The 27,188-nt window shown below is 39.7% G+C and overlaps 1 protein-coding gene across 1 annotated transcript in view; it reads right to left on the reverse strand.

Moving 5' to 3' along the window:
* Window positions 1–6,778: 6,778 nt before the first annotated feature.
* Window positions 6,779–27,188, reverse strand: part of KIF26B (kinesin family member 26B) — a 632,023-nt gene continuing 611,613 nt past the window's right edge. The window contains exons 13-15 of the mRNA XM_044674977.1: window positions 14,133–14,335; window positions 13,334–13,484; window positions 6,779–8,085 (exon numbers count right to left, since the gene is read on the reverse strand). Coding sequence (XP_044530912.1) covers window positions 7,937–8,085; window positions 13,334–13,484; window positions 14,133–14,335 — 503 coding nt within the window. The 3' untranslated portion in view covers window positions 6,779–7,936. The remainder of the gene's footprint in view (window positions 8,086–13,333; window positions 13,485–14,132; window positions 14,336–27,188) is intronic.

Below are 27,188 nucleotides of genomic sequence, written 5' to 3' on the forward strand. Positions count from 1 at the left end.
GGGCCCATTGAAGCTCACTAAGGTAAGTCAGGTAATGAGATCCTGGACCTAGACCTGAAAGGGAATTCAGGGGCTATCTTATCCAACTCCCCTGCTCCCATCATTTTACAGATCAGGAAACTAAAGCCCAGAGTAGTTAAATAACATGACCAACATCACAAAACTACTAAGTTTTAGAGGTGGGGTCTGATACCAGGTCCTTTTATTTTAGAGCCAGTGTTCTTTCCACTAAACTTGTTTGCCTCTTCTGTTCTTGACCATTAAGTTCCTTGATGCCCACCCCAGCAGCATGGCTGTAGGATTTCATGGGTCCCTCCCCAGTAAGTGTTCTCAGCCACCCGGATCTGAGCTGGTTGTGGCTTGGTGCCAAATCTCCCTCCTCTCCACACCTGTCAGAGTTTTCTCCTCACTTCCTAGTTAAAGGATGAACAGAACTGGGAGGAATTCACAACTATGAGCAGAATAAAAGTGAACATTTAATGCCACCAGAGTTTGATTCTTTGAAACACCAGATTTTTTTGGACAACAATTCACACCTCATATGCCACAAAAAATCAGAGATCTTTTCCAGTAAACAGTAAACTTTTTTTTACACTAGAAACGGCACAAATTTAATGGATTTATTCTGCCAGTTGGTGACTAGCAGCAGCATTCTGAATTGTGTCCATCATGGAGATGGCTGCTGCTGCTGCTGCCTCATTACAATCACACCAACAGCTAGCTTTTATATATTTATGATAAGACGCATACACAGGAAGAGGCCCGTTTACAAACCAGCAGATGAGACTGAACTAAAGAGAGAGAAAAGTTGGATTTAGGGTCAAAAAGAATAAAGCTTATAAAAACAAACAAACCTCTCTAGCTAACAAACACTTAATTTTTAAAAACCCTTTATTGAGTTAACAGTGAGTCTAAAAACAATGGCTAATTAAAAACACTTTCATCAAGATTTTTTAAAAATGAGGCTTTAATTAACTTGTTTGGAATTCACTGTTTTTAAACTCAGTAAATGAATATATTTTTAAAATTAACTTTAATTGCTTTTTCAAAACTGGAATCAAACTTTTCTTGCTTGCCTGTTTGTAAATGGGCCCATTTCTGCAGCTGAATATATTCAAATATTTACATAACATTTGTCTAATAGGAAGAGAATAAGGTTGAGAGTCAAGAAACATGGACTTGAATTCCAGTTCTGCTACTGACTTGTTGTATAACCTTAGGCAAGTCGTAGAGAACTCTGTGCCTCAGCTTCTCCACCTATAAAATAACCCCTAGCATTCTTACAGAGTATATTTTCATAGCACTTTCCATCTATAATCTCATTTTGCAATCATGCCATCCCAGTGAGAAAGGTACTATTTCCCATTTTGCAGCTGAGGAAACTGAGGCCCAGCAAAATTCAGTGACTTGCTCAAGGTCACACAGCAAGTTAACAGAGAAGCCAAGCCTAGAACCCCATCATCTTTACTCCTAGACTAAACCTTCGATCCCAATGGAACAGTTGCCTCCAGACGCTTTCCAACGCTCAGGTAGGTCAGGAGTTTACAAAATGCCTTCTGATATAGGTGGTTAAGAAATACTAAAGTGCTCTGAATTCTCTCATAAACAGGAGCTAGGTAAATCCAAATAGAGAAACTCTAGCTACCTCCATAATAAACCTTTTTAAGAGTACATAAGGTCTCAGAAAGCCTAGAGAACCTATGACTTGAAACATCCTCCTCAGGACTTTAAAGATAAACCAGCCTCCTAGGGATCTGGATTCTTTTCTCGGACCACCGGAAGATGCATTTCCAAATTCACTTTTATCACCAAATTCACCAAAACTTCATTTTCACACTCTTTCAATTCTTTATGATAGGACCCCAAAGGTTCCAAGCTAAGTCCCGGACTTTGGGGACTGGACCCTTGTTCCTGTTTTCCCCTAGTTTACCTCCCTCCCCTCCCCCCAAAACCCACCTTTCCACCAGGAAACCCTGCTGGAGGACAATCATGTAGCCACAAACAGAATGGAATGGATCTAGCAGTGGGACACAATGCAGAATGCCTTGATTAGCATTTGCAACCATGGCCAAGGGTAAATAAATTATCAGATACAAGCAACTCTATTAAAACAAGGACATCCTGAGTTTACAAATCAATTATACCTTCTTCATACACCAAAGACCACTGAGGAAGATAGGACTTCTTAGCAGCCTCAGCTATGGAAAAGGGAGGGAAAGAATGAATATTGTGGAGGGAAAAAAAAGTTAATTTCTAATCATACATATATGTGTGTCTGTGTGTCAGTCAGTTAGCGCTTGCCATTTATTAAGCCCACACTTTGTGCCAGGCACTGTGCTAAGTGCCACACACACACACAGAGGCGCCCATGTGTACACACACATACGCACACATATATGAGGGGCACTATATCCTTATCTAGACCATATTGATTATACAAACTGAAACTTTCTCAAGAACCATTTTAAGTCTATCATATTAAGAATTCCTCAGTTTCTCAGAGTAGGACCACTCAAAAGCAGAATGTGTTTCTTTCAGGGAGGGTTAAGGGGTGAGTTTCAGGGATTTTTCTATGGCCGTCTGCAAATGCAGGCTTAACAGCCAACCCTTCTTTTCCCCTAGCTTAAAGGTCATCTTTTTTACCTGGCAGGAGTGAATGTCCAGTTTGCAAAATTTTGGCATGCAAAATGCTTTGGGATGAATTGAAATGCGTGAGTTGAGAAAGCAAGTTCCCACCCCCCTCTCCTGACCCACTCATGTTCATTGGATTTTTGCTGGAGGAGGAGGAGAAAGAGAAAGATTATTTTAATACATAGAAGGGCAATATTTTTAAAAGGGTGCATCCTTTTTTCTATCTTTAGACTATATCCATGCTCTTCATCTGGCTCAGTGAAAGATGGATTACTTTGGACTTTCAGCATTTGAGAGAACATCGCTACATTCTCATTGATGCTAGAGTTTCAAGAGTACTAGTTCCAAGGCTAGAGGATCCAAGGGGAAATATCAGTGAGACCCTCAGGATAATGGGTACCAGACACTGGAGTATCACTGAATCAACACTAACTCCCAACTCAAGGCCAGCAAAAAAACTTCCTAAAATTTGGGCCAATGCCCAAACGGTCATGTTGACCATCACTAATTGGTAGCTGTAATTCCTACTCATTATATTTCATTAACAGAACAAGAGTTATTTGGGGTTATCACTATGGCCACCCATCCACAGTGCTGGGATTCTAAAATCTGTCATGTAGTCAGATTTGCTATGTTGGGGTAGGGACTCAAATTGTTGACTCATATCCCAGCAAGAAGGAACAATGGGCGAATTAACCTTCAGTTTTAACTGGAAAACCAACTGTTGTTTGTGTTTTGTTTTGCTTAAAGACTGTAAATAGATTAGAATCCATTTATGGTCACTGAGAAGAGAACCTGTTGTTTTCATTTCCCTACCAGTGAATCTCAAGTGTTGCCCTTCACTCCCAAAAAGCTAGGACTTAAGGCACAGAGCTTCCCTGGCTTTCTGATGCTAACAATGGGCTTTAGCAACTGAAATACAAACAGAAAGAAATTCAGGAATCATCTATGTGTTCCAGAACTTACCATATCCTCACACGAGGGTTCATTTTCATTTGTGGCTGAACATTTCAGCAGAAATTCAGGAACCAAACAGAGTACATATGCATGCCTCTAGGTATTTTAATTGGTAGAGGGACCTTAGGAAAACATAAAGCAGGATGCCTGAATAGGATGTGGGGCTGCAATAAATTCTCTACAGTCTCCCAGCAGAATGTATGAGATGTCAGGCTTAGGTTGGAAGTGTTAATTTCTAGCAAACTGGGTCAGATTCCTACCCTATCTAATCCCTGCTCATCTGCCATCCCTGCTTTCAAGGGGAGGAGAACTCCCTGCGGGCCTTGCTGACTGGGACCAGTGTGGTTCTCATTTTCCTTGGTGGAAATGGACAGACCCCTACATTTGCATCTCAAGCCCTTCTTGTTCAGGATGGCAATTGGCAGACCAAATAACAGTAGTCCTCGTGTTTCCTACCTCTTATTAGGGAAAGATGAAAGTTAGACATAGTTGTTCTGTGATGCAGAAGGCAATTCAAGGACTAAAAAGATCAAAGGTTGGAGATATCAGGTGATGAAGAAAAGCCGGGATAAAGAAAACTATTTCTCCTTCGCAGCATGAAACATCTCACTAGTCAGGCATCATGAAAAGCAATATGGATTTAGTCCCAGGGAGACAGAACCAAGATTATCAGAGTACCTTTTTATTTGAAGCACATTTCCTCTCCAGTTGCTGAAAAATCCATGCATTCCAAAGACTTTCCCTTCTATCTAAATGCTTATTTCAAATAACTAAAGACATGATCCTTTTAATTGGTGAAAAGGTCCATGGAATTGCAGAGAGGCATTCTGTCTTCATCTCCTCTTCCTTAGGCCTTCATTGAAGCAGAAATAATGCCTGGTTCTCTTTTAACCATTTAACTGCCTGGTCACTATGCAAAAACTACTCTGTTAAAGAATTATCTCCAGCATGATAGGACACACTTACTTTGCCCTTGAAGGTCATGATCTACACAGGTCATAGGCTGGAATAGGCACATAATGGTTCAAGGTTCCATGTCCTCACATGTGGTTTTAAGTTAAGGCAGTTCTTGTAAAAATTGGATCAAAGAGAATGGATACGGTTCTACAAGTCATGGGTGCTAGCCCAGGGTCTTGTGGAATGTCGTAATCTTGTTCTAAGGTTTTAAGGTGTTGGCATTATTTTGGAGTTAAGAAGGCAGTTTGCTTGGCAAGTTCACTGTTGGTTTTAATCCTACCCTGTTGGTGTCTTAGACTGCTGGCACAAAAGTACAAAAGGAGAAATGCTATTGGAAGCAAGATGAAAAGAAATCCCAAGGAAGAATCATATCAATTCAGATGTTGAATCCCTGGAGATTTCTCCACTGTCTCCCTACTTGAAAGGTATCAGCATTCGGAGGATGGCCTGTTAAAGGCAACATGGTGAAGACTTCCATGGGGCCATAAACTTCAGGTTAGCAATAGGATTAATGATCAACTGATTTTGTTGTAATAGAAGTCCCAGAGACCTTTCATTGAAAACACAGCACAATTTCCCAGACCTCAAGGAAAGATTGGCATAGAACAAAGACTATAAGGATTTTGGCTTTGGATGAATTTGAGCAATCTAGTCATCGCTGGAGACCTTCATAGGTACAAGAAATTAAGAGCAATTAGCAAAATAATGAGATTAATCTGTCAAATGAATTCACAAGTAAGGAGCTGGGGGAGGGGTACCTATCCTTGGCTTTGGGGAAAAGAATAATAGTTATAGATGATGAAGAGGATGGTTACACTGATGATCAAATCTCTTCCAGATCAATCTTTCTCTACAACACAGTCCTTTCTGTTCGTTGAATTTAAGCCTCTCTCCAAAGAAAAACCTTCCTTTTGGAGTGCAGAACAATAGTTTTATATGAAATATTCAAGTCTGGAATTGTAATTCACTGGGGGCAGTGAACCAGTAAGGGATTTAATAATGTAGGCTTCACCATATCCTGATTCATAAGGTTCCAAAGATGATGCTTTGAAGTCCAAATGTTTTTCCCCACCTGAAAAGAAACCCATCAGACTTCAAACAGATGGTATTTGATTTCAGGGTAGGCTGTGAGATTCCAATGTCTCAACACCATGACTGAGTTTGTGTGTGTGTGTGTGTGTGTGTGTGTGTGTGTGTGTGTGTGTGTACGTGTGCATGCGCATGTGTGTACTCATGTGGATAGGGGCAGGAAGAAGAAGTAGGTATTTTAATGGACTTGCCTAAAAATGTAATGGCATCTCGTGTCCTGGTAGAAGATGTCTCAGATGGTCTAGTCTACTATAAAGACGCCTGGAAACAAGCTAATGAAAAACAACACTACATTGAATTGCTGCTTATTTGTGGAAGGAGCTCTGGAGTGGAAAGTAAGGTTCTTTCTTGTACTTCGTGCTTGCTTCTGTTGCTAACTCCTTTCAGTTATCAGGGAAGTTCCTTGACCTCAACATCCTTGATCTGTAAAATGGGGATAATCTCCTAAAGCAATGCTGTGGGGATACACATTCTAATTTGTGTATAAAGGCATTGTCTTCTAGGATCTGGGAACCATATATGATAATATCTGATACTTATATAGTACTTTAAAATTTGCAAAGTATTTTGAAGCATTTACATCCTGTGAACCCCATGGCCATTCTGTGGAGTTAGAGATGATGAAATTGAGGTTCAGAAGGTGGAATGACTTGCCCACAGTCTCATTTTCTTAACTCTACTTTTAGTGCCCAACTATAGCATGCTTCCTCTTATTCCATCACACTACCCATTCTTACTGGCTTCAGTTCTCTGTCTTTGAGGAACACAGTCTGGGAGAATATATATGAGGGGATGAGGAAAAGGAAATGTCTCCCTATTCCCCTGTGTTCCAGGGATGAGAGAAGAGAAGTATGGTCAAGGCCAAAGCATCCTTCTACAGATCCATGACAACTGAAGACCCTGGAAGAATTAGACTTCTTCATTTCTTAGTTTTCTGATAGTATTTTAGAGATCAGAAGGTATTACATAAGATCATTTCTCCTATGTGACACTAAGTTGCATTCATTTAAACCCAACCTCTGTGCCATACTCTAAGTACCAAATAAATACTTTGGATAGGTCTTAGAATGGAAGACTGCCCCCACCCCAAACAAATTCACAAACTAAATCATGAGACTTCTGCATTTGCTCAGACTTTCTATTTCAAAGGATTTGGGGAAATAAAAGTTAAAATGAGAAATTTCAATCCATGGGGTTGCGCTTCAAGACACAAATAAATGATAGATGCATGGTGATAGGAATCCAAATGTCTGCCAGGACTCCCAGGTGGGACCATACATGAAGCCCACTGATGCCATGTCAGCTGGTAGGGTGCTGAGGAGGAGGGTGAAAGAGATCCCTCTAGCTTTTGGGTGGTATTCCCCTTTCTCCTCGTCCATTCTCCAAAACCCCAAGTGATCCTTAAACTCAATTATCCCAAGCCAAGCCCAGTGTCCATGAGGATGGTGAAAGGCAGTGGCTAAGATCACCTGGCACCCCAAAGTCTTGTTGGAAACACACTGGCTATTGACAGGCAGTATCCACGTTCTGTTTGAGTGGCCTTACTGGAGGTAAACCATAAAAGACAGTTAACATTTATTCATATGTGGTACTGATTAGGAAATATCTCTACAAACACAAGTTACTTAGAAACAGCAAGTCAGAAACAGGAGAAAATACCAGGAGAAAACGAGCTGTAAATACATTAATACATTTCCAAAATGTGGTTGATTTTCCTTTTTTCGTTTGTTTTGTAATTTTCTTGACTAGCACCATCTGTACACAAGAAAGTATGAACATAAATGTTTGGATAATAAAGATTTGCAAGGCACTTAAACAGTCTTTCGGGGTATTTGTTGTTTGTTGTTGTTTTGTTTAGCTCTCGGCAGCAGCATTCCTACTTCCACCCTTCCCCTTTCTTGGCCAAAGCCAGGAAAGAACAAGGTTGCCTTTGCTCCTCACACAGTTTGTATGTACAAACGTGTCCTTGAAAGTTCTTCAAAGTGCTCTTTTCAGTCTCGCGGGGCCTTTGATATCCCTCTGGCTCCCCGGCATTTTTGCTCCTTCGCTTCACTGTGGGTTTGATGTTGGCACCCTTCCTAGAGAAACGAAAGGAAAAAAAAAATCGCCTGCCGCTCAACGCTTGCTCCAGACTTGCCGCCGACCTTCATCCTCATTCCATGGTCTTTGGGGTGCTGTCTTTGCAGAGGGCCTAGGTGAGAATGACTGTTTCTGGGGAGTCCTGGGCTGTGGATGGGTGGGATGGAGGTGGAAGATGGGTTGGGGGGGCGGGGGAAGGGTTGGTGAGGAGGTGATTCTCTCTTTATCGGCGCCTGGAGGTGATGTCGAAGCAGGTGATCATCATGAGGTGGGCCTTGCAGAAGTTGACTCTGTTTTCTAGGCGCTCAGTCACACACTCGAGGGCTTCCAGGTACTCCAAGGAATCCAGCTCCAATACCTGCTCCAAGTCAACTGCAAGAGAGAAGAGAGATGGTGGTGGCAATGTGGTGGAAAGAAAGAAGACAGATCTATTTGAATGTCCTGCTCAGGTGGCAAGCTTTATTGCCTTGGTGACTTCGCCCTTTTATCTTTTGTTTTTGCCCTTCCAAAATTTCTCCCAGTGTTCCTCACCCTTCCAAAAAGTCATTCCATCTTAACATAAATGTTAACATATTTTAACATATTAACAAAGAAGAGAAAAATCAGAAAAAAGGAAGGGAAAAAGTCTGAAAATATACGCAATGTTGCATCTCGGTGGATCTTCCCACCTCTGCAAAGGGGGAGGGGGTGTCTTTTATTTGAGGTTCCCTGGTTTCACAATCTAGACCCCTTTTCTTAAAAAAAAATCATTTACACTCTATCCTACATATAACTAAGCCTGCTCTAAACTGAAAATAAACTCACTTACTAGTATTAATTATAACGATTACTTGTATAAGCATTATGCAGGTAATATCCCACATTATATACTTATAGACATGATTATATAATTAATAATTAATTCAATAATAATAGTTGAAATGTACAGAGAGCTAAACAGCACATTATCTCATCTGATCTTCAGCCTGGGACTTTGAGCTAAGGGCACAAATGAGGAGACCTAATCTCAGAAAGATGATGTGACTTGCCCTGGGCTAAATAACTAATAGATTTTGGAGTTAGAATTCAAACTTGAGGTCTGCCCCTTTGCTTCTCAGCTAAAATGTACCTCTGCTTCCTTTAGTCAATCATTCATTCCACAATATTTATTGAGTGTTTAAATTTACATCGTAGTTATAATATTTATTAGCATATTTATATAGTGTTTATAAAGCCAAACTGGTAAAACTGATTGTTTTTGCTCTCTTTATCTTTTAAATTTTTATTTAAAAAATTTTAAATCCTTACCTTTCATCTTAGAATCAATGGTATACATTGGTTCCAAGCAGAAGAATGGTAAGTGACTTGTCCAGGGTCACATGGCTAGGAAATGTCTGAAGCCAAATTTGAACCCTTTGCTATTCTTTATATACAATTTATACATATTTTTTATACATTCTATCTTCTCTGTGCCATAGTAAAGGTTGTTTCCCAGGCCTGGAATGCATTCCCTCCTCATCTGCACCCCTAGAATCCCTAACTTCCTTCAAATTAAGCTCAGCATATGAGGTTTTTTCCTGCTCTCCTATGAATACATTCCAACGGCTAATTTCTTCCCTAGATTATATTGTATTTATTTTGTATATGCATCTGTATGTATATGCATATGTTTTCTCTCCCAAATAGGATTTAAGCTCCTTATGAACATAGATCATTTCATGTCTGTCTTTGTGCCCTTATCCCTTAGCCATTGAGGCATAGTGGCTACTCAGTGAATCCTGGACTGATTGTTTTCATGTTTACAGAGCACCTTCTTTAAAATAACAAACAACCCTATGATGTAGAGAGTGTAAACATTACTATTCCCATTTCACGGATGAGAAAACTGAGACTCGGAGATGTAAAATGACTTTCTTAGTTTCACAGAATCAGTCATTGTCAGAGATGACTTTAGAACCAGGTCTCCTTGGTCCATGTCCAATGGTCATTCCACCAGACTGTCTTAGTCCAAGTAGAAAGAAGTTAGGATTCTGGGGGCCAACGAAAATGTTTTTAAAAGATCCTCTTTATTCTTTGTTAACCAAAAGAAACTGATTTGCCCAGAGGAAGGATCTCTCTTTTTATGGACTCCACCTGGATGGTATTTCTACCTACAGCTTCTTAGGCTTCAGTGCATGCCTGTTCTCAGATGTTCCCGTGTTGGGACCACACATCTCTTCCCAAGCAGCCGCAGGCAGTAACTCTACCACTCACGTGGTGGCTGGTCAGGAAATATCACAGGTTCACAGCCTTCGAGCCAGAAGGGACCCGAGGCCATCTTGGACCCAGGTGGTGACTGACCATCCTGGGAATGGAAGCTGGGTCCTCTTTATTGCTCCTCATGAGTGGGGTTGGATTATAGCTCTATCACTAAGCTTTGAGGACTAGATGACATTTAGGACTCAAGATCTCACTCTTCCATACTGTAGAGAGCAGGGTTGGCCAACCTTTTCCCAGGTCGAATCCCCAAAGGGCAAATTCAAGCTGTCTGTGAGCCCCCTCCATTGTCGGAGAGAGTTGAGGGAGAAAGGGCTTGCTTTGGGCAGCTGGACAGAGGGGTGGGGTGTGCAAAAAATGTCCTTGGGCACTGGGAAGAGGGGGGACAGAGCAACTACCCAAGTGCTGGCCATGCACACATGCCAAGGCTTCACCAAAGAGGGTATAGAGCATCACAGTACTGGCTTAGGAGTCCGATGGACTTCCCTTGCCACCTCCTGGCTGGCGGAGTTGATTGGTAGACTTGAGAAGAGTGAAGAAAGGTCTGGGGCCACAGCTAAAAGTGAGGGTGACAAGGAGAACATGGCCCCTCCAAAACTGTAATTTTTCTGTGATAAGAATGATGAATTGCATCCTGGAAGCACCCAAATTAACCCAGGCACAGGGTGATTAGGAATGGAAGCCAGAAAGAAAAGCTGATAAATCCCTGTTGTACCAGCCTTGGTCCAGGAGTCAGGAGGTCCAAGCGCTAGTCTTGGCTCTGTTAACTTGCCATGTTTTAGTATCTTCCTCTTTTCAGGTCTCACCTGCAAAATTAGGGGCTCAGGCTGGAGGATCTAAGTCCCCTTTATACTCACCTGGCACTCCAGGACTCTGTATATATGTAGAAGGTCTTAATTTATAGGACAAAGAAGAAAATCATCTTAAGATGCTTTCTCTTCATGAAACCTCTTCACTAGTGTCAACCTCAGCAGAAAGGATCTTGGGCTGTGGAATCCAGCCCCTCACCTTAAAAATGTGGAATCTGGGGGCAGCTAGCTGGCTCAGTGGATAGAGAGCCAGGCCTGGGTTCAAATCTGACCTCAGGCACCTCCTAGTTGTCACTTAACCCCAGTCTTTGCTCTTCTGTCCCAGAGTTGTTACTAAGACAGAAAGTATGGGTCTTTTAAAAAGTGTGGAACCTGAGGTGCAGGGAAGTAATGCGACTTTCCCAAAACAAAACATGTCCATTATCCTCATCCCTAGCATTTATATAGCACCTACTATGTGTCCAGCACTGTGCTAAGAATTTGAGCCTCACAACTTTGCTAAATAGGTGCTATGATTGTACTCATTTTGTTGTTGTTGTTGTTGTTGTGAAGTCATCTCAGTCCTGTCTGACTCTTCATAGCTCCATTTGAGATTTTCTTGGCATAAAAGACTGGAGTGTTTTGCCATGTCCTTTCCCAGCTCATTATACAAATGAGGAAATTGAGGCAAACAGGGTTAGGTGACTTGCTCAGAGTTGCACAACTAGTAAGTGTCTGAGTCCAGATTTGAACTCAGGAAGATGAGTCTTTCTGACTCCAGGCCTAGCATTCTATCTATCTATCTATCTATCTATCTATCTATCTATCTATCTATCTATCTATCTATCTATCTATCTATCTTATCTATCTATCTATCCATCTATCCTATTCTATTCACCCAACTGCCCCAACTTCATTTTAGGTTATTATTATTATATGTAATAATATATTATATAGAACATGTAATATATATTACATTAGGTGATGGAACTGGCTGGGGAGGGACACATAATCAGCACTGATTCATTAGTGGAAAGAGTCCTAGATTTGGTGAAAGAGGTTCGGGCTAAGCACTCTCCAAGAGTGTAATCTTGCAAGATCACTTAATATATGCTTTGTAAAATATAAAGGACAGGGATAAGGACCAGATCTGTGACTTCATTGGCATAGGGAGCTTCCTTGGGATGGAAAATCTTTCTACTAATGCAGATTGACCAGTCCTTTGCTTCTTAGAGCCTCAAAGAATTGCCTGGAGCACAAAGAATTTAAGTGACTTGCCCAAGGTCACAAAGAGTCAGTATATGTCAGAGGCGGCACTTGAACCCAAGTCCTCCATGCCTCAAGGCCAGTTCTCTATCCGCCATTATATTAAGTGGATAATATATCTATAAGTCATTACTGCAGCTGGCAAACTATTTTCACCCCCGATAAGCTAAGTGTTAAGCATTGATCCCATATCAATGTAAGATTTGAGACCGAGTTTAGATTTACAATTTGATAAATAAGATATGTTATAATGAATAAAGCAACAACTGAAATGTCTTTCAAAAACCCACATTCAGAGGAAGAACTACAGGAGTGGAAATACAGAAGAAAAACAACCGCTTGAGCACATGGGTGGATGCGGGCATGGTTGGGGATGTAGACTGGAAATGACCACACCAATGCAACTATCAATAATATGTAAATAAGTCCTGATTGATCACACATGTTAAAACCAGTGAAAATGCATGTTGGATATGGAGTGTGTGTGAAGGGGGGTGAAGGGGAAAGTAAAAACAAGAATCATGTAACCATGAAAAATTTTTCTAAAAAAAATAAAATACTAAAAAAAAAACACTACAAGAACTATTCAGAAATGGGTTCCTATGGTCACTGAGATCTTGGGTTTTCTATTAAACTAAAATGATGCTGTGGGGCTTCCTACCTCCTCCTGACTCTTCTGGTATTTTTTCCCCTTTTTCTAAGATTGCAAATTCTATCCTATTAAGAGTTTTATAAATGCTTTTCAATTTCAGGCTAGAAATGCAGTGTGATTATGTGGTGTGGGAACAGATTTATAATACAGCCTTTATGTCTGGGTGATCTTCTGCCACATGTAGAAAAGAAAAAAAAATCTCATTTTCAGGTGCTCTGGACTGAGACACATAAGAAGTAATCTATTAGGAGCAATATTTACCACCCTTTCCTGCATCTCCTTTCCCAACTACCCTCCCCCTCTCCATCCAATCCTTCACTTTTGGGCTTTTGGTAAGTGGGGTTATTTATTCATTTCAAATATCTCTATTCAGAGCTGTAAGTAGGGATTTTTTGTGCCTAGAAAAAAAGGAGTGAATGGCAGTTAGAGCTCACTTAAAGTGAGACCACCTAAAGGAAGGAAGTGTGCCCTTGGATGGTTCTGTCAGCATCATCTAAATTTTGGCATCCTAGTACAAAGTTCCTGTCATCTTTTCTTAGTTATAGTTCTGTCTCCATCTGATGAGAATTTGGATTTGCTTACTTCTAGAGAGTCTAATTCTGCTGCAGGCTTAGAGGTCCAACTGTTTAGTTGGAAAGCACTTTACGCCACAATGATGAAAACAAACCTCATGACTTACATTCACTGAGCCATTTGTTGGGATCCAGCATCAGATACTGCTTGGTCATCTCCAGTTCCTTCATTAACCACTCATACTTGGCCCGGACCTCAGCAATCCTCTGTTGGCGATGCTCCAGAATTTTCAGCTTTGCATTGAAACAGATCACCTCCTGGTGTATAGACAGTGAGGGCAATTGGGAGGGGTATTGGGGGAGGAAAGAGAGAAAGACTTCGAGGTCAAACTTATCAAGTCCAATCACTAAATATTGAATAAACCAGGGACACGTCATCTGGAAGCTTGGAAAGAACCCAAGGAGTCTTAATGAAGTCTCTGCGCCAAGAAATATGATGATTTTGTCGACAATACACTACCTAGGGCTGACTCTGTTCAGACTAGGATCTGCCCAGAGGGCAGGAGCTCCAGGTCTTCCCGTAGAGAAAACAGAAGGTACCCTGTACTAGAAGGGCACATACTTATTTGGGTCTGTGGCATCAATGATACAGAATGGAAATTCAGATGTCAAAGGTGCATTTCTCTGACTTTATAAAGGCAAGGCTATTTTTCAGACATACTAGATAGAAGGAATTCTAACATCTCTGATAGGGGTACCACCCACAACATTCTCCATGGATTACCTTCCCATGTCTCACAATGCTGATGTTTTAGTCAATATCTGTCTACTTAAGCTTTAGACCCTCTTGTCTGGCTCTCTATGGAAAGAATCATGATTCACTGTCACCCAGCCATTGTCCCTTTATATGAAAAAGGAAGACATCCTCTTGGTAGCCCCCAAAATGTGTTTCAAGTTAGCTCTCACCTTGTTGTCAATGCCTCGACGTCGCTGAAGCCTCTCCACATCATCAATTTCATAGACTTTGATTTCAAAGGGTTCCCCTAGACCCCTCTGGGTGCTCCTCATTGGTCCATCCACCCAGCGGACGCCAGCACTGTTTGAAGGTTTCCTTACTGGGGAGGTGGTATCAAGTGATAGAGCGGGAATGAGCCTCCGTCTCTGAGAACCTGAAAATAAATTAATATACAAGTTAATCCTTCTCCTCCCTTTTGATTTCCTTTGGTCCATGGAATACATGCATGGACCAGGATCATATGAAGGCAAAGTCTTCAGAATGTGGTAAGAATGTATGTTCTCCCTCCCTCTTTCTTTCCTTCCTCTAGTCACCTCTATCAATTTCTCTTTTCAGGCTATTGACTTATCTCCCCAGAACTTTCTCTACCATTCCAGAGAAACCAAGGAAATTCATTCCATTCCTCAGTTACTTTTCATATGAAAAGTGCTCTCTGCCCCGAGATCTCATCTTCTGATTGTCTATTTCCTCCAAGAACTTCCAATTTAAGAAGGAAGACCAGGCCAAAGATATACTGATCTCTCTCCAGGCTGAACTTCTGACTCATTGCTACAGAATTTTTTCTACCACTCCCAAATCCCTTTTCAGTTAGCTTTTCTTTACCCATTAGAATGTTAAACTCCTTGAAGGCAGGGACTTTTTCTTTCTTTCTCTCACTCCCTCTCTTCCTTTCTTTCTACCTTTCTTTTTTTCTCTCTTCCACTATTCCTCTTCCTCCTTTCCCTCCCTCTCTCTTCCTTCCTTCCTTCCTTCCTCCCCCTCACCCCCCACTTCTTTCTTTAACTTTTATATAACACTTACTATGGGCCAGGCACAGAGTATTTACTCCTGAATTAAATATTCAGCATTTACTGCATAAGTTCAATTACAGCATGCATTTTTAAGAATTCTCTCATCAGATCATTGCACTTATTCTATGTATGGACCATATGAACCACACAGGCTGGATGACTCTAAAGTACAAAAATGATTGTCAAAGAATTATTCATGTTGCTTCAGGGAAACACACCCACCAATAAGTAATACTAAAGTGTTAGGTTCCTCTAAATCATACTTTATTAGCTTTCACTAGGGTATCAAACAGCAAGCCCTCCCTCTAATGAAGTTAATCATTCACTGAATCCCTAGTGAGGGCAGAGAACTACATGTGGTCTTGTGGGTCAGTGGGAGGGAAAAGGATAAGAGATACTTCTTGATCTCAAGGTGCTTACAGTCAAAATGGGAAGCTGGAAAATGCCTGGGAAACAACTTGAAAATAATTATAAAAAATTATAGTATGCAATCCTTTGTATGAAAGGATGATGTTACTAAGCAACCATCTGGAAAGCACATGCTCTGAGCTGTTTGGCTAGTGGTTGGGTCTGCATTGGGAGATGTCCAAACTGTCTTACCCAGATCCCCTCGTGACCAGTGACACACATCTGCAAGACCATCTGGCTAAGGTTAGGGGATAGCCTATGGCTAAAGCTCACTGGCCAACCCAAGGAAGGAACCCACAACTTTGGCTTCTTGAGCCCAGGCCTCTGAGATGTAACTGATCCAAGGAGAGAGTCAGCAAGTATGAAATCATATATATGAAACCCAAAGAAATAATCCCTGGCCTAAGATGGAGACCCTTTAACATTAGTAAGGAAAATAGGGTGCTTCAATAAGAGCTTCTAACAAAACTCCTCTGTACTACTGATCCCACAGGTTGTGTAGGTGAGTAAGAGAACCAGCACCAAGCAAAGAAAGAAACAAAAAACCAAGATGAACAAACACACAACCCAGGTTCGCAAAGAAATGATTAAGAGGCTTGAAGAAAATAGTTACAAAATAGCTACTAATTGACTTCTTTCCTAGTTGATGTCTGTTCCAGGAGAGGCTCCAGGAAATCAGATCTGACTTAGTCATACAGTCTATCTTTACATATGAAGTTTAGGAATAGATACTTAATACTTACTTCAGGAGTGAATTCTAGGTACCTGGCACATAATAAGTTATAGGAACATAGGAAGGAAGGAAGGAAGGAAGGAAGGAAGGAAGGAAGGAAGGAAGGAAGGAAGGAAGGAAGGAAGATTATGGTGTAATCATATCTAAGTGATGATTACATAGTTTTAGAGCTGAATGGAACCATGAGGAGCATCTAATTCTTCCCTCTCATTATGGCCCATAAAAGTGTTTTTCCTCATAACTTCATGAAGACTATGATGCAAGCATTATTTTCCCATTTCATAGATGACACCACTAAATCCTGGAGAGCTGAAGTGATTTTACCAAGGTCACTCAGCCATCTCAACAGTATTCTGCCAGTAAGAAAGGGGTACCAATTGCAGGAATCATCAGGCGATCACAAAACAAAACAAAACACTATCACCACATTTTAGGGTAGACAAATTTCAAGGAGTGTACTCAGATTTATCATTACTCATGAGTGTATGATCCATTATATGAATAAAGCCAAGCTGGGAGAAAGCTATAAGAAGGTAAAAAGATGGATGAGGGGATGAAGGTCTGAGATTAGACACTATCAACAGAATTTAATGAGGCACAACTATACACAGTGCTCTACTAAACATTATTATATTAATAATATTAAGCATTATTAAACATTATACCTTCCTTCTACCTTTCCTTCGTAGGAGAAGACCTTCCATCTCTTCAAAAGTAGATTATCTGAGTATCATTGCCCTGGTTGTCCCCCATACCTGGAATATTCTACCCCCTCTTGGTTTTCTTCAAGACTCAGTTCAGATCTCACTTTTTGCAGGGGGCATCTCCCTGTCCTCTCAGCTCCTAAGCCCTTCCCTTCTCAAATTACCTTCCAGCAGTTCTGGAAATGTCTTGTATTTACTTGTTTATAAGTTTACATGGTACATGAAGCATGTTTGCATGTTTATATTTACATGTTATATTATTTGAACCTGGGTCCCCTGACCTAAGAGCCAGGATTCTTTTCCCTTTGCCAGGCTGATGCCTTTTTTTCAGAGTAACATACGTAGTAAAGTGATTTGTTGGGGTATCTGTTGAGTGGTATCTGATGTGTCAGAGAAAAATATATCATAAAATTTCAAAAGACAAAGTATTGTCATAAAAGCTACAATTGTAAATTCCAAATTCTTGAGACAGAGCAATGCCTGTAATAAAGATGGTTAAGTCAAACTGATTCAATAAAAACAAAAACTAAAGGTCTATATTTTCAACCAGATGGGAAGTTGTATTTGCTTTTTGTCCTGGGAAGTCATAAAGTTCTTGTTTCCATTTGTTTTGACAGAAAAAAAAACCTTAGCTTTGCAATTCTCCAGCATATACGGCCCCCTGAGAGAGAAACATGAGTGCTGATGACTGCTAAATCCTCAAATCAGAGAAATACCTGCTGGGAAAGGGCAGTTTATATAATAATATATAAAAAGTCTTATATAACAAGTGTCTTAGCCATTCAAGGACAAGATACAAGAGTTTTTTGAGATCCCATTGATCTCAAAGGAAACTTAAGACATTTCCCAGTAATTTAAAAATATTATGATATAGTTTTGCCAGAAGCATGTATGGAAGGAAGTGTTTTACTGTGAAGAAGGTGCTAGAGTTGGAATCAAGGACCTTCAGTCCCATTCCCAGCTTTGTTATCCTTACTTTTGAATGTGATCATGTCATTCCCCTTATGTAAAATTAACTAGACAATTACTAAGAACTCTTTAAGCTCTAGATCCAAAAAGCATCTCTTTCTTTGGTCCATTAATCACTTCCAAAGCATCTAGACCTACCAGGAAATGTTCTTTGAGTCAGGAACATTGGGTTCTTTTGTCTTCCTTGTCACTAACTCTCTATTAGGTAAATCCTATACCTTCTCTGTCCAAGTTATTTCCTTTGTAAAATCAGACAATTTCTGTTCTATTTACTTCAAAGAGCTTGTTGTAAAGTTTGAACAGAGATGAAAATGTCTAGAAATTATACAAGCATAGATGTAAAAAATACATAAAGATATCAAGTTATGATTTCTTGTTGGGAAATATGAGAAAAAGGTCAACAGTTTCTTTTAGGATTCTCTAACTAGTACACCAATTACTATTTTGCATAAAAGAGGGACTTGTGGGGAGAAGTTAAAACCATTTCTTTACTACCACATTTCTCAAAGTCTTTTCTGTTTGAGAAAATAGAGTCCTGAGGAACTTCACTTCAGCTAGGGATATGATAAGATCTAAAAACTATATTGAGTCTCTTACCAAAGATTAAGTGACAATGGATCTTATATACCCAAGGAGTCAATATAGCTTAAGGTAATTGGAAGAAGTTTAGAGAAGAGTTCAGAAAAGGAAGAGCTCTTAAGAATTCCAAGCAGAGATTAAAGGGCACATCTGATGTCAGATGAGGACTTGGTACCTATTGGTATAGTTTGATGAAGAGGAAGATTTTCTAAGCCACTAGCTAAAACATCTTACTGGGAAAACTAGCATAGATCCTAAATCAAAGAGCTAACTGGAAAAATCAGAGCATTTCACAACTATTGGCCAAGACCGACAACTGAAAATAGAGCCTTCTCTTCAGAGAAAAAGCTGGTTAACACAGCATTTCCAGTAGATTGAGGACTTATTTATGGGTAGCCCTGAGTGTAGTTCCTCCACAGGGGTCACAAGAGGAGGCTGAAGAAATGTTGACCAAAACCACTATAACTTCTCTGCAGGAGAGAGGCTTACTAACCACAGCACAGCTTAGAAGATGGTGTAAATGATTAAAAGATCTAGTGACAAAGCTGATTGCTAGTGCATGTCATACAGGGTCTTAAGTGATTCTGAAAATAAATTGATGACCAGCTGGAGTGAAAATCATTGTTAGGTAGGGAGCAAAAGAGAATAACTGGTAAAAACAAGTTTGGTAACAAGTTAATACATTGAGATCAGTAGAAGACAGCAATGGCTTTTCAGCATTAAGTAAAATTAACAACACATAAAATGGAGTTGAAAAGTGGGGTGAAGGGAAGGGAGAGGAACCTGTGTAGGGTCATGACAGAAAGCTTCAGAGAATGAAGCACAATTTGTCTAGGCCCTTCCTCAAAATGGAGGTTTCCCAGAAAGAAGGAAAGGGAATCAAAGGATAGAGGAAACTGACAATTAAAGTGTTATAGCAAAGTCCAATAAGCCTGGCATGATTGGATTTGAGCCCTTACCATGGAGCTACCTTGCCATGTATGTACCATGATCATTTCTGACCTATGTGTATATCCTCTCATTTATAAAGACCCACACCAATTAGGTATTTATTTACTTGTGGAAGAATAAGTTCAAGACTTAGGGATGAGGAAAATTGATATTATTACTTTATTTATAGAACCACTCAATGAAAATTACTTTTCTATGAATTGAGTGCATCATGCTCCTCACTACTAAAGTAAAAGCTATCAGTATAAGTTTGCAAGCTATGGTTTGCAGGGAATTCTGACCCAGAAAACATTTAGAACCTGAGATAGCTAACTGGGAGCCCAGAGTGAGAGATGTAGAGGCTACATAAAATAATGATTTCAAACACAGAGTTCTTCCTTTTCCCTCCATTTCCCTCAGAATTTCTCCAGCAGTTGAGTGAACTAAAATAAACTAAAGACAGAGACTTGTGATTTTATTAGCATCAGGAACTATTCTCTCCACCATTTCAGGTTGCCATTTTCTCTATATCATATAGTTTGAAAGAGTTATCTAGAACACTGAAAGGCAGAGTTACTTTGCTGGAGTCACACAGCCAACATGTGCCAGGGCAAGACTTTACTTTCCTGGCTTTGAGGCCAGCTCTCAACCCAATGTGTATATATAAGGGAGAGAGAAAAAGCTGTTTTTAAGAATTTAAAAGGTTGTCACAAAAGGGATAGTTTGGCCCCAAAGGGGCCTTTGCAAAGAAGCAAATTTAGGTTTAAGATATGGGGGGATACTCAATATTACAAAACCTTCCCAATACGCAAACTTCCTAAAAGTGGAAAAGGCTACCTCCAGAAATAATGGGTTTCCTTTTCACTTACAAGCCTTCCCATTGATATTATTCCCATTTCACAGATGAAGAAACTGAAGAGATTAAGTAAGTTGACCAGGGTTAAAGAACCAATAGAATTGTGAGGCAATGGGGTTGCCTCACAGTAATGAAAAGTTCATTGGATTTAGAGTCAGATGGTCTAGATTTTAACTCTATTTACTTGACCTTGGTCACATCACTCAATCTTTTAAAAAAATTTTTTTTTTTTAATTTTAAACCCTTAACTTCTGTGCATTGACTCATAGGTGGAAGAGTGGTAAGGGTAGGCAATGGGGGTCAAGTGACTTGCCCAGGGTCACACAGCTGGGAAGTGTCTGAGGCCGGATTTGAACCTAGGACCTCCCATCTCTAGGCCTGGCTCTCCATCCACTGAGCTACCCAGCTGCCCTCACTTAATCTTTTGATGTCTCAGGTTGTTCCTCTATAAAATGAGGAGTCAGAATTCTAGATGATCTATTCATCTAGATCAGTGGTTCCCAAACATTTTTGGCCTACCACCCCTTTTCAAGAAAAAATATTACTTAGCGCCCCCTGTCACATACTATCACCGCCCCCTTACAGTTATTCACTGACCTCAAATACACCTGCGACCATCACTGCTCCCCACGGATTGCTGCAGCACCCACCAGGGGGCGGTGGTGCCCACTTTGGGAATCACTGATCTAGATGCTCTAAATCAGTGGTTCCCAAACTTTTTTGGCCTACTGACCCCTTTCCAGAAAAAATATTACTTAGCCTCCTGGAAATTATTTTTTTTTATTTTAATAGCAATTAATAGGAAAGATAAATGCACCTGTGGCCATAACCGCCCTCCTGGATCGCTGTAGCACCCACCAGGGGGTGGTAGTGCCCACTTTGGGAATCACTGCTCTAAATCCTATCATGCACATGACTGAGCCCAATCTCCAACCATGCTCTCCTAGCCCAAAATTCTTTCTACTACATAACATCACTACAACCATCTGATGCCTAGATTTTGTTCCTTGGGTTTTCTGTACATTTTGGATGCTGAGGGGACAGTGATGTAGCTTCCCCCTGGGAAGGAGGATGGATATAGAAACAGCATCCTAAAATGTCTGCCCTAAAGCTGAATGGAACTTAATCTAATTTTACCATGCACTGATTAATGGTCTTCTCATTAATTTGAGTAAAAAAAATCCTGAACAGGATTTTAGTAGCTTTTGTTCCCATCATTTAAGGTGTCTGGTTATCTGACTGTGCATTAAATAGGATGAAGATGAAGTTCCATCCCAAAGAGGATTTTCCTGTGAACCAAATAGAAGCTTGCTTTTCTATGATACCAGACAGAGCTGAAGATTTTTTTTTGTTTTGTTTTAGCAATACGTACAGATTTTGCTTCAAAAGCATTCAGTATATGGCTTATATTTATTATTGTGGTTTATGGGATTGGACACACTAATCCTTATGTCATTAATACAGTGTCATTAATACAGCACTGACCAGGAGACCACCTACCTTGAAGGTTCTTAAGTAGGGTGATTTTCCTTAGAGCTGGAAACAAGTGAGATAATTGTAAAGTACTTTTAGCACAGTGCCTAGCACATACTAAGTGCTACATAAACATTACTTATCATTATCCTCACCATCATTGTTATTACCTCCCAGTGATATTTTGAAGATCAAATGAAATAATGATTGTACAGTGCCTGGCATACAGTAAGTGCTATATAAATGTCACATTATTGTTATACTGAAAGCCTGCTCCTCCAATGTGATATATATAATAGTAACAGATCATAAGTTATAGAAAGATGTATATACTAGTGTACTGCTGGTGAAATTGAGAGTTCTAATTCTAATTGTCTAGCCATTCTTTTAAAAATTTGTTTAAATTAATTAAAAAAATTTTTAAACCCTCACCTTGCATCTTAGAATCAATACTGTACTGGTTCCAAGGCAGAAGAGTGGTAAGGGCAAAGCAATGGGGGTTAAGTGACTTGCCCAGGGTCACACAGCTGGGAAGTGTCTGAGTTCAGATTTGAACCTAAGACCTCCTGTCTCTAGGCCTGGCTCTCAATCCACTGAGCCACTCAGCTGGCCCCTGTCTAACCATTCTTGTATTTTTTGGATATATATTTTTGAATAGAATTTGAAATTATATTAAGATAATGATAATAATAATAACTAGGTTTTACATAGTGCTTAAAGGTTTGCAAGTTCAAATGCTATCTCATTTGATCCTCCCTTAGCTCTGAAAGGTAGGTGCTATTATTTTCCCCATTTAACAGAAGAGAAAACTGAGACTGTGACAGGATCTATGACTTGCCCAGGGTTAATATAGCTATTAATTATATACAGTGGGGTCTGAATTCAGGTCTTCTTACTCTAAGCTCAGTACTCTTAAATTGTCCCTATCTTTTGATCCAGAGATTCCATTGCTGGGCATATGCTCCCCAAAAGGTCAATGGTAAAAAGAAAAGCCTTAAATACATTGAAATATTCACAGCAGCACATTTTGTATAGCAAAGAATTGGAAACAAAGTAAACATTTATCAGTCGGAAAATGATTGAACAACTTGTGTAATGAATGTAATGTGATATTACTGTGCTGTAAGAAACTATGAATATGAAGAGAGACTCATAGGAAGATTTATGAACTGGTAATAAAGCAAAGTAAGCAGAACCAGAAAAACCAATGTTTAAATTTAAACTTATTATTTAAATGTAGTTTTTACATATGTATATATATATATATATAAATTATCATGAAAATTACTGAATGATGATTTCATAATGATTATACTTGGCTCTAAAAAGAAAACTACTAAAATGTACCTCTTTTCCTTCTTTGTAAAGGTAGAAGCCTATGGGAATGAAAAACTACATAAAATATTAGGCTCGGTTTATGGTTTGCCTAATTTTGCTGAACTTTTTTTCTCTTTTTTAGTTCTTTGTTATGAAAAACTATCTGGAAGGTAGAGGGTGGCGATATGGGGAAACGCAGGTAATGTAAAAACAAAATATACAAACCAAAATTTTAAAACAAAGAGTAAGAAGGTAATAGCTCATATACTAAAGCAAATTAAAGTTTATAAGCCAATACTGACAGTACTTTAAAGTTTACAAACCACTTCCTTACAAAAAACCCAAGAGGTAGGATTTATAGATGAGAAAATGAAAGTTTAGAGTCATGGAAACAGTAAGTAGAAGAGCTGAGATGTGGATATCTGGGCAATTGTTCCTTCCACAGGCTGACCCTGATGTAAGTAATGCACTCCCTCCTATCCACCCCCATCCCAATCTTAGAATTCTTAGGTTCTCAGCTTACATGCTGACATTCCTAAGAAGCCTTCCTCAATCTCTCTAGTTGTTGATGCTGGTACTCTCTTCCTTCTAAAATGATTGTGTATTCTCTTATCTGGGTAAATTTAGGTTTCCTGAAGTTGAATGTAAGTTCCTTGAAGGCACGGACTGTTTTTTGTCATTTTGCTTGTATACTCTGTGCCTAATACAATCTCTTAAACATAGCAGGCACTGAAAAAATGTTGTGTGGGTACTTGTGCTCATTCCTGGAGATTTGTGGACTCCAAGTAGGGCTAGCCAAGAACAAGATGAGGAAAGTCACTCTTTGAAATTGAAGTTTACCAGCATTTGGATATCTTCTGAGAAGGGTTGTTTCCCCTAACCATGGAGGGGCAGGGGATGTCTCTAGAATCTCATCAGAAAGTAATCTAAATGTTAACTAACATAAAGTCAAATTTTGCAAACAGTGCACTATCCCAGATATGAAGCAAATGAAACTGTAATGATTAAATACTCTGGGGAATAGAAGGAAATTACAAGAGGAAACTCAAATGGGAGGAAAAGTCACTGGCTTTTCTCCAGTAATGACCAAGGTATAGGATGCTCCGGTTTTTTTGATAACCAATCCCAGTACACTAAACAAAAATTTCCACTGTACGAAAAAGGTGATTTCATCAAGCTACCATGGTTTGATAGAATGTACCCCCTTAAGACCACAAATCCCCTGGGCTCTAATTTTAATTAAAAAACCAGTTCAGTAGCATAGATAGCAACCAATCAGCAAGAACAGGAGAAAAAGGCAATAGCAATCTGTTGCTGTCAGTTTGTTTTTCTTTCTCAGAAGAGTTTCTAAGTATAACAGACAAAGAAGAAATAAAGGATATTATTATAAACTTTTTGCCCAACTAGATGCCAGTAAAACTGGCAAACAAAATAGATGAATATTTCTAGAAATTACTGTAAATACTATGAGAAGACCTTCTTGCAGATAATAGTTGGGTCTGGTTACTCTCTGTATCAGTGTATTGGCAAGAATCTGGCAATTGCAGACTATCTGAGCAAGCTGGCCAGACAAGGGGAGACAGTTTTAAAAAAAAAGGTCCTTATAAAGGCTTCCTTTAGTAGCACCCCACCCATAACTCTTGCACCACAAACAGGTGATTAGTCATGAAAGTCATCAGGAAGAACCACAGAGAACTGAGGTACACCAGAATTTCATTTTATACTAACTCAACATATGAGAATTTAGGTATATCTGATTGGCAACAGAAAAATATTAAAGCAGAAAAATATGTAAAATAAAAAAATTTTATTACAGAGCTAAATCCACTCCATTTCCCCTAGCTGTGTGAAGTCTTACAGCAATTCACCCAGTCATACTCTTTCTGGCTCGAGGAAGTATTACTGTAAGTCACTCTACCGTTTTGTACCAAACATTAGTTCCAATCATTAAGTCTTTGTCCAGAGTTCTCCCCTATAATAAGTTGCATCCAAGTCAGAGCAGTGCTTCTCTTTATTTCATTAATACTATTTAGTTATTAATAATGGTCCCAAAGTACAAGAGTAGTGATGCTGGTAGCTCTGGTAAGCCATAAAAAAATCATGAAATTCCTAGGTATATTCGCATAAGAAATACTTATTAAATAATGGGGTTTGCTATTATGTGTACTTTTCAACTTAAGTGAAGAGTCTTGGAAAGTAATGGTCACCTAAAATGAGGTTCTGCTGTATTTCATCAATTATAGAGGGACTGGAGCAATGTTACAATGACTTGAGGAGATGATGCTTTATTTGTTTTTCTTTTGGAACTAACAACTACTTACTTGCAGGTAAACTACTGTTAGTCAGCTAGCTGGTGCAGTGGATTGAGCTCAGGATCTGAAGTCAGGAAGGCCTAAAATCAAGTCTGACCTCAGGTACATATGAGGTGTGTAAGTCCTTTAACTTGCTACTAGTTTGGCTTCTTCATCTGCAAAATGGGGGTTCTAATAATAGCACCTGGATCCCAAGGTTGTTGTAAGGGTAAAATGAGGCACTTTGCAAACCTTAAAGCATTATATAAATATTATTATTATTATTTATCATCTTGCTAGAGGAGTAAGTGAAAAGAAAGGAGAAAAGCCTTCCTACTGCCTAGTTCAATTGAGAGAATTGAATCAAATGTTTTTGAAAGAAGGTTTAGAGTGAAACAAAAAATGTTTAGAGAATAAAAAAAAGAGCAAAGCAAAGAATAGAAACTGAATAGGCAAAGGAGAAACTAAGTGATAACTCCATTGTTTTGCCAACCCCCAAAAATGTACATCAGATGGGAAGGCTTATAGATCATGTGGTCCAAAATTTATCCACATTGAGAATACCAACTACAATGTCACAAACAAAGAAATTATTCTCTAACCTCTGCTTGGGGACATCCAGTGATGCAAATTCACTATTCCCTGAGTCACCTTTTGGATAGCTTCAGTTTTAGTAAGTTTTTCCTTCTTGTTTAGTTGTTTCTGCTATGCCCAACTCTTTGATACCACTGTAGGGTTTTCCCGGCAAAGATAGTGGAATGGTTTGCTATTTCCTTTTCCAGCTCATTTTACATATGAGGAACTAAGGCAAATGGGGTTAAGTGGCTTGCCCAGGGTCACACAGCTAGTATATCTGAAGCTGGATTTAAACTCGTGAAGATAAATCTTCCTGATTCTAAGCCCACTGTGTCACTTAGCTGCCCAATACAGTTTTTTCTTAGCCTAAGTTGAAATTTTCCCAACTTCCAATTATAGATTCTAGTGCTTCCCTCTGGGGCTCAGCAAAACAAGTCTCTCTGTCTCTCTGTCTCTCTGTCTCTCTCTGTCTCTCTCTTTGTCTCTCTGTTTCTCTCTGTCTCTCTCTCTCTCTGTTTCTCTCTCTCTCTCTCTCTCTCTCTCACACACACACACAAAAAGAGTCCTTCAAATATGTAGACTATCATGTCCTTGCCTAACTCTTCTTTAGGTTAAATAGCTCTAGTTCTTTGAACTGATTCTATAAGACATGAATTCATGTTCTCACATCATCTTGGCCACTGCCACTTAGACATGTTCTACCTTGTCACTGTCTCTTCAAAAAATAGAGTTCAGGACTAGATGATGCTGGGAATAGAAATACAAAAGGAAGTACTCCCTACCTTTAAGGGGTTTACATTTTTTTATTACATTTATTAATATTCATTTTTAACATGGTTACATGATTCATGCTCCTCCTTTCCCCTTCAACCCCCCCCCCCGCACCCCCCTTACCCATGCGCATTTCCACTAGTTTTGTCATGTGTCCTTGATCAAGACCAATTTCCAAATTGTTGGTAGTTGCATTGGTGTGGTAGTTTCTAGTCCACATCCCCAATCATGTCCACCCCAACCCATGCGATCAAACAGTTGTTTTTCCTATATGTTTCCTCTCCTGCAGTCCCTCCTCTGAATGTGGGCAGCATCTTTACCATAAATCCCTCAGAATTGTCCTGGGTCATTGCATTGCTACTGGTTCTGAGGTCCATTACATTCGATTTTACCACAGAATGTCAGTCTCTGTGTATAGAGTTCTTCTGGCTCTGCTCTTTTCGCTCTGCATCAGTTCCCGGAGGTCTCTCCAGTTCGCCTGGAACTTCTCCAGTTTATTATTCCTTTTAGCACAATAGTATTCCATCACCCGCATATACCACAGTTTGTTCAGCCATTCCCCAATTGAAGGACATACCCTCCTTTTCCAATTTGTTGCCACCACAAAAA

The sequence above is a fragment of the Gracilinanus agilis genome, chromosome 4, assembly GCF_016433145.1.
Source record: "Gracilinanus agilis isolate LMUSP501 chromosome 4, AgileGrace, whole genome shotgun sequence".
NCBI classification, from domain to species: Eukaryota; Metazoa; Chordata; class Mammalia; order Didelphimorphia; family Didelphidae; genus Gracilinanus; species Gracilinanus agilis.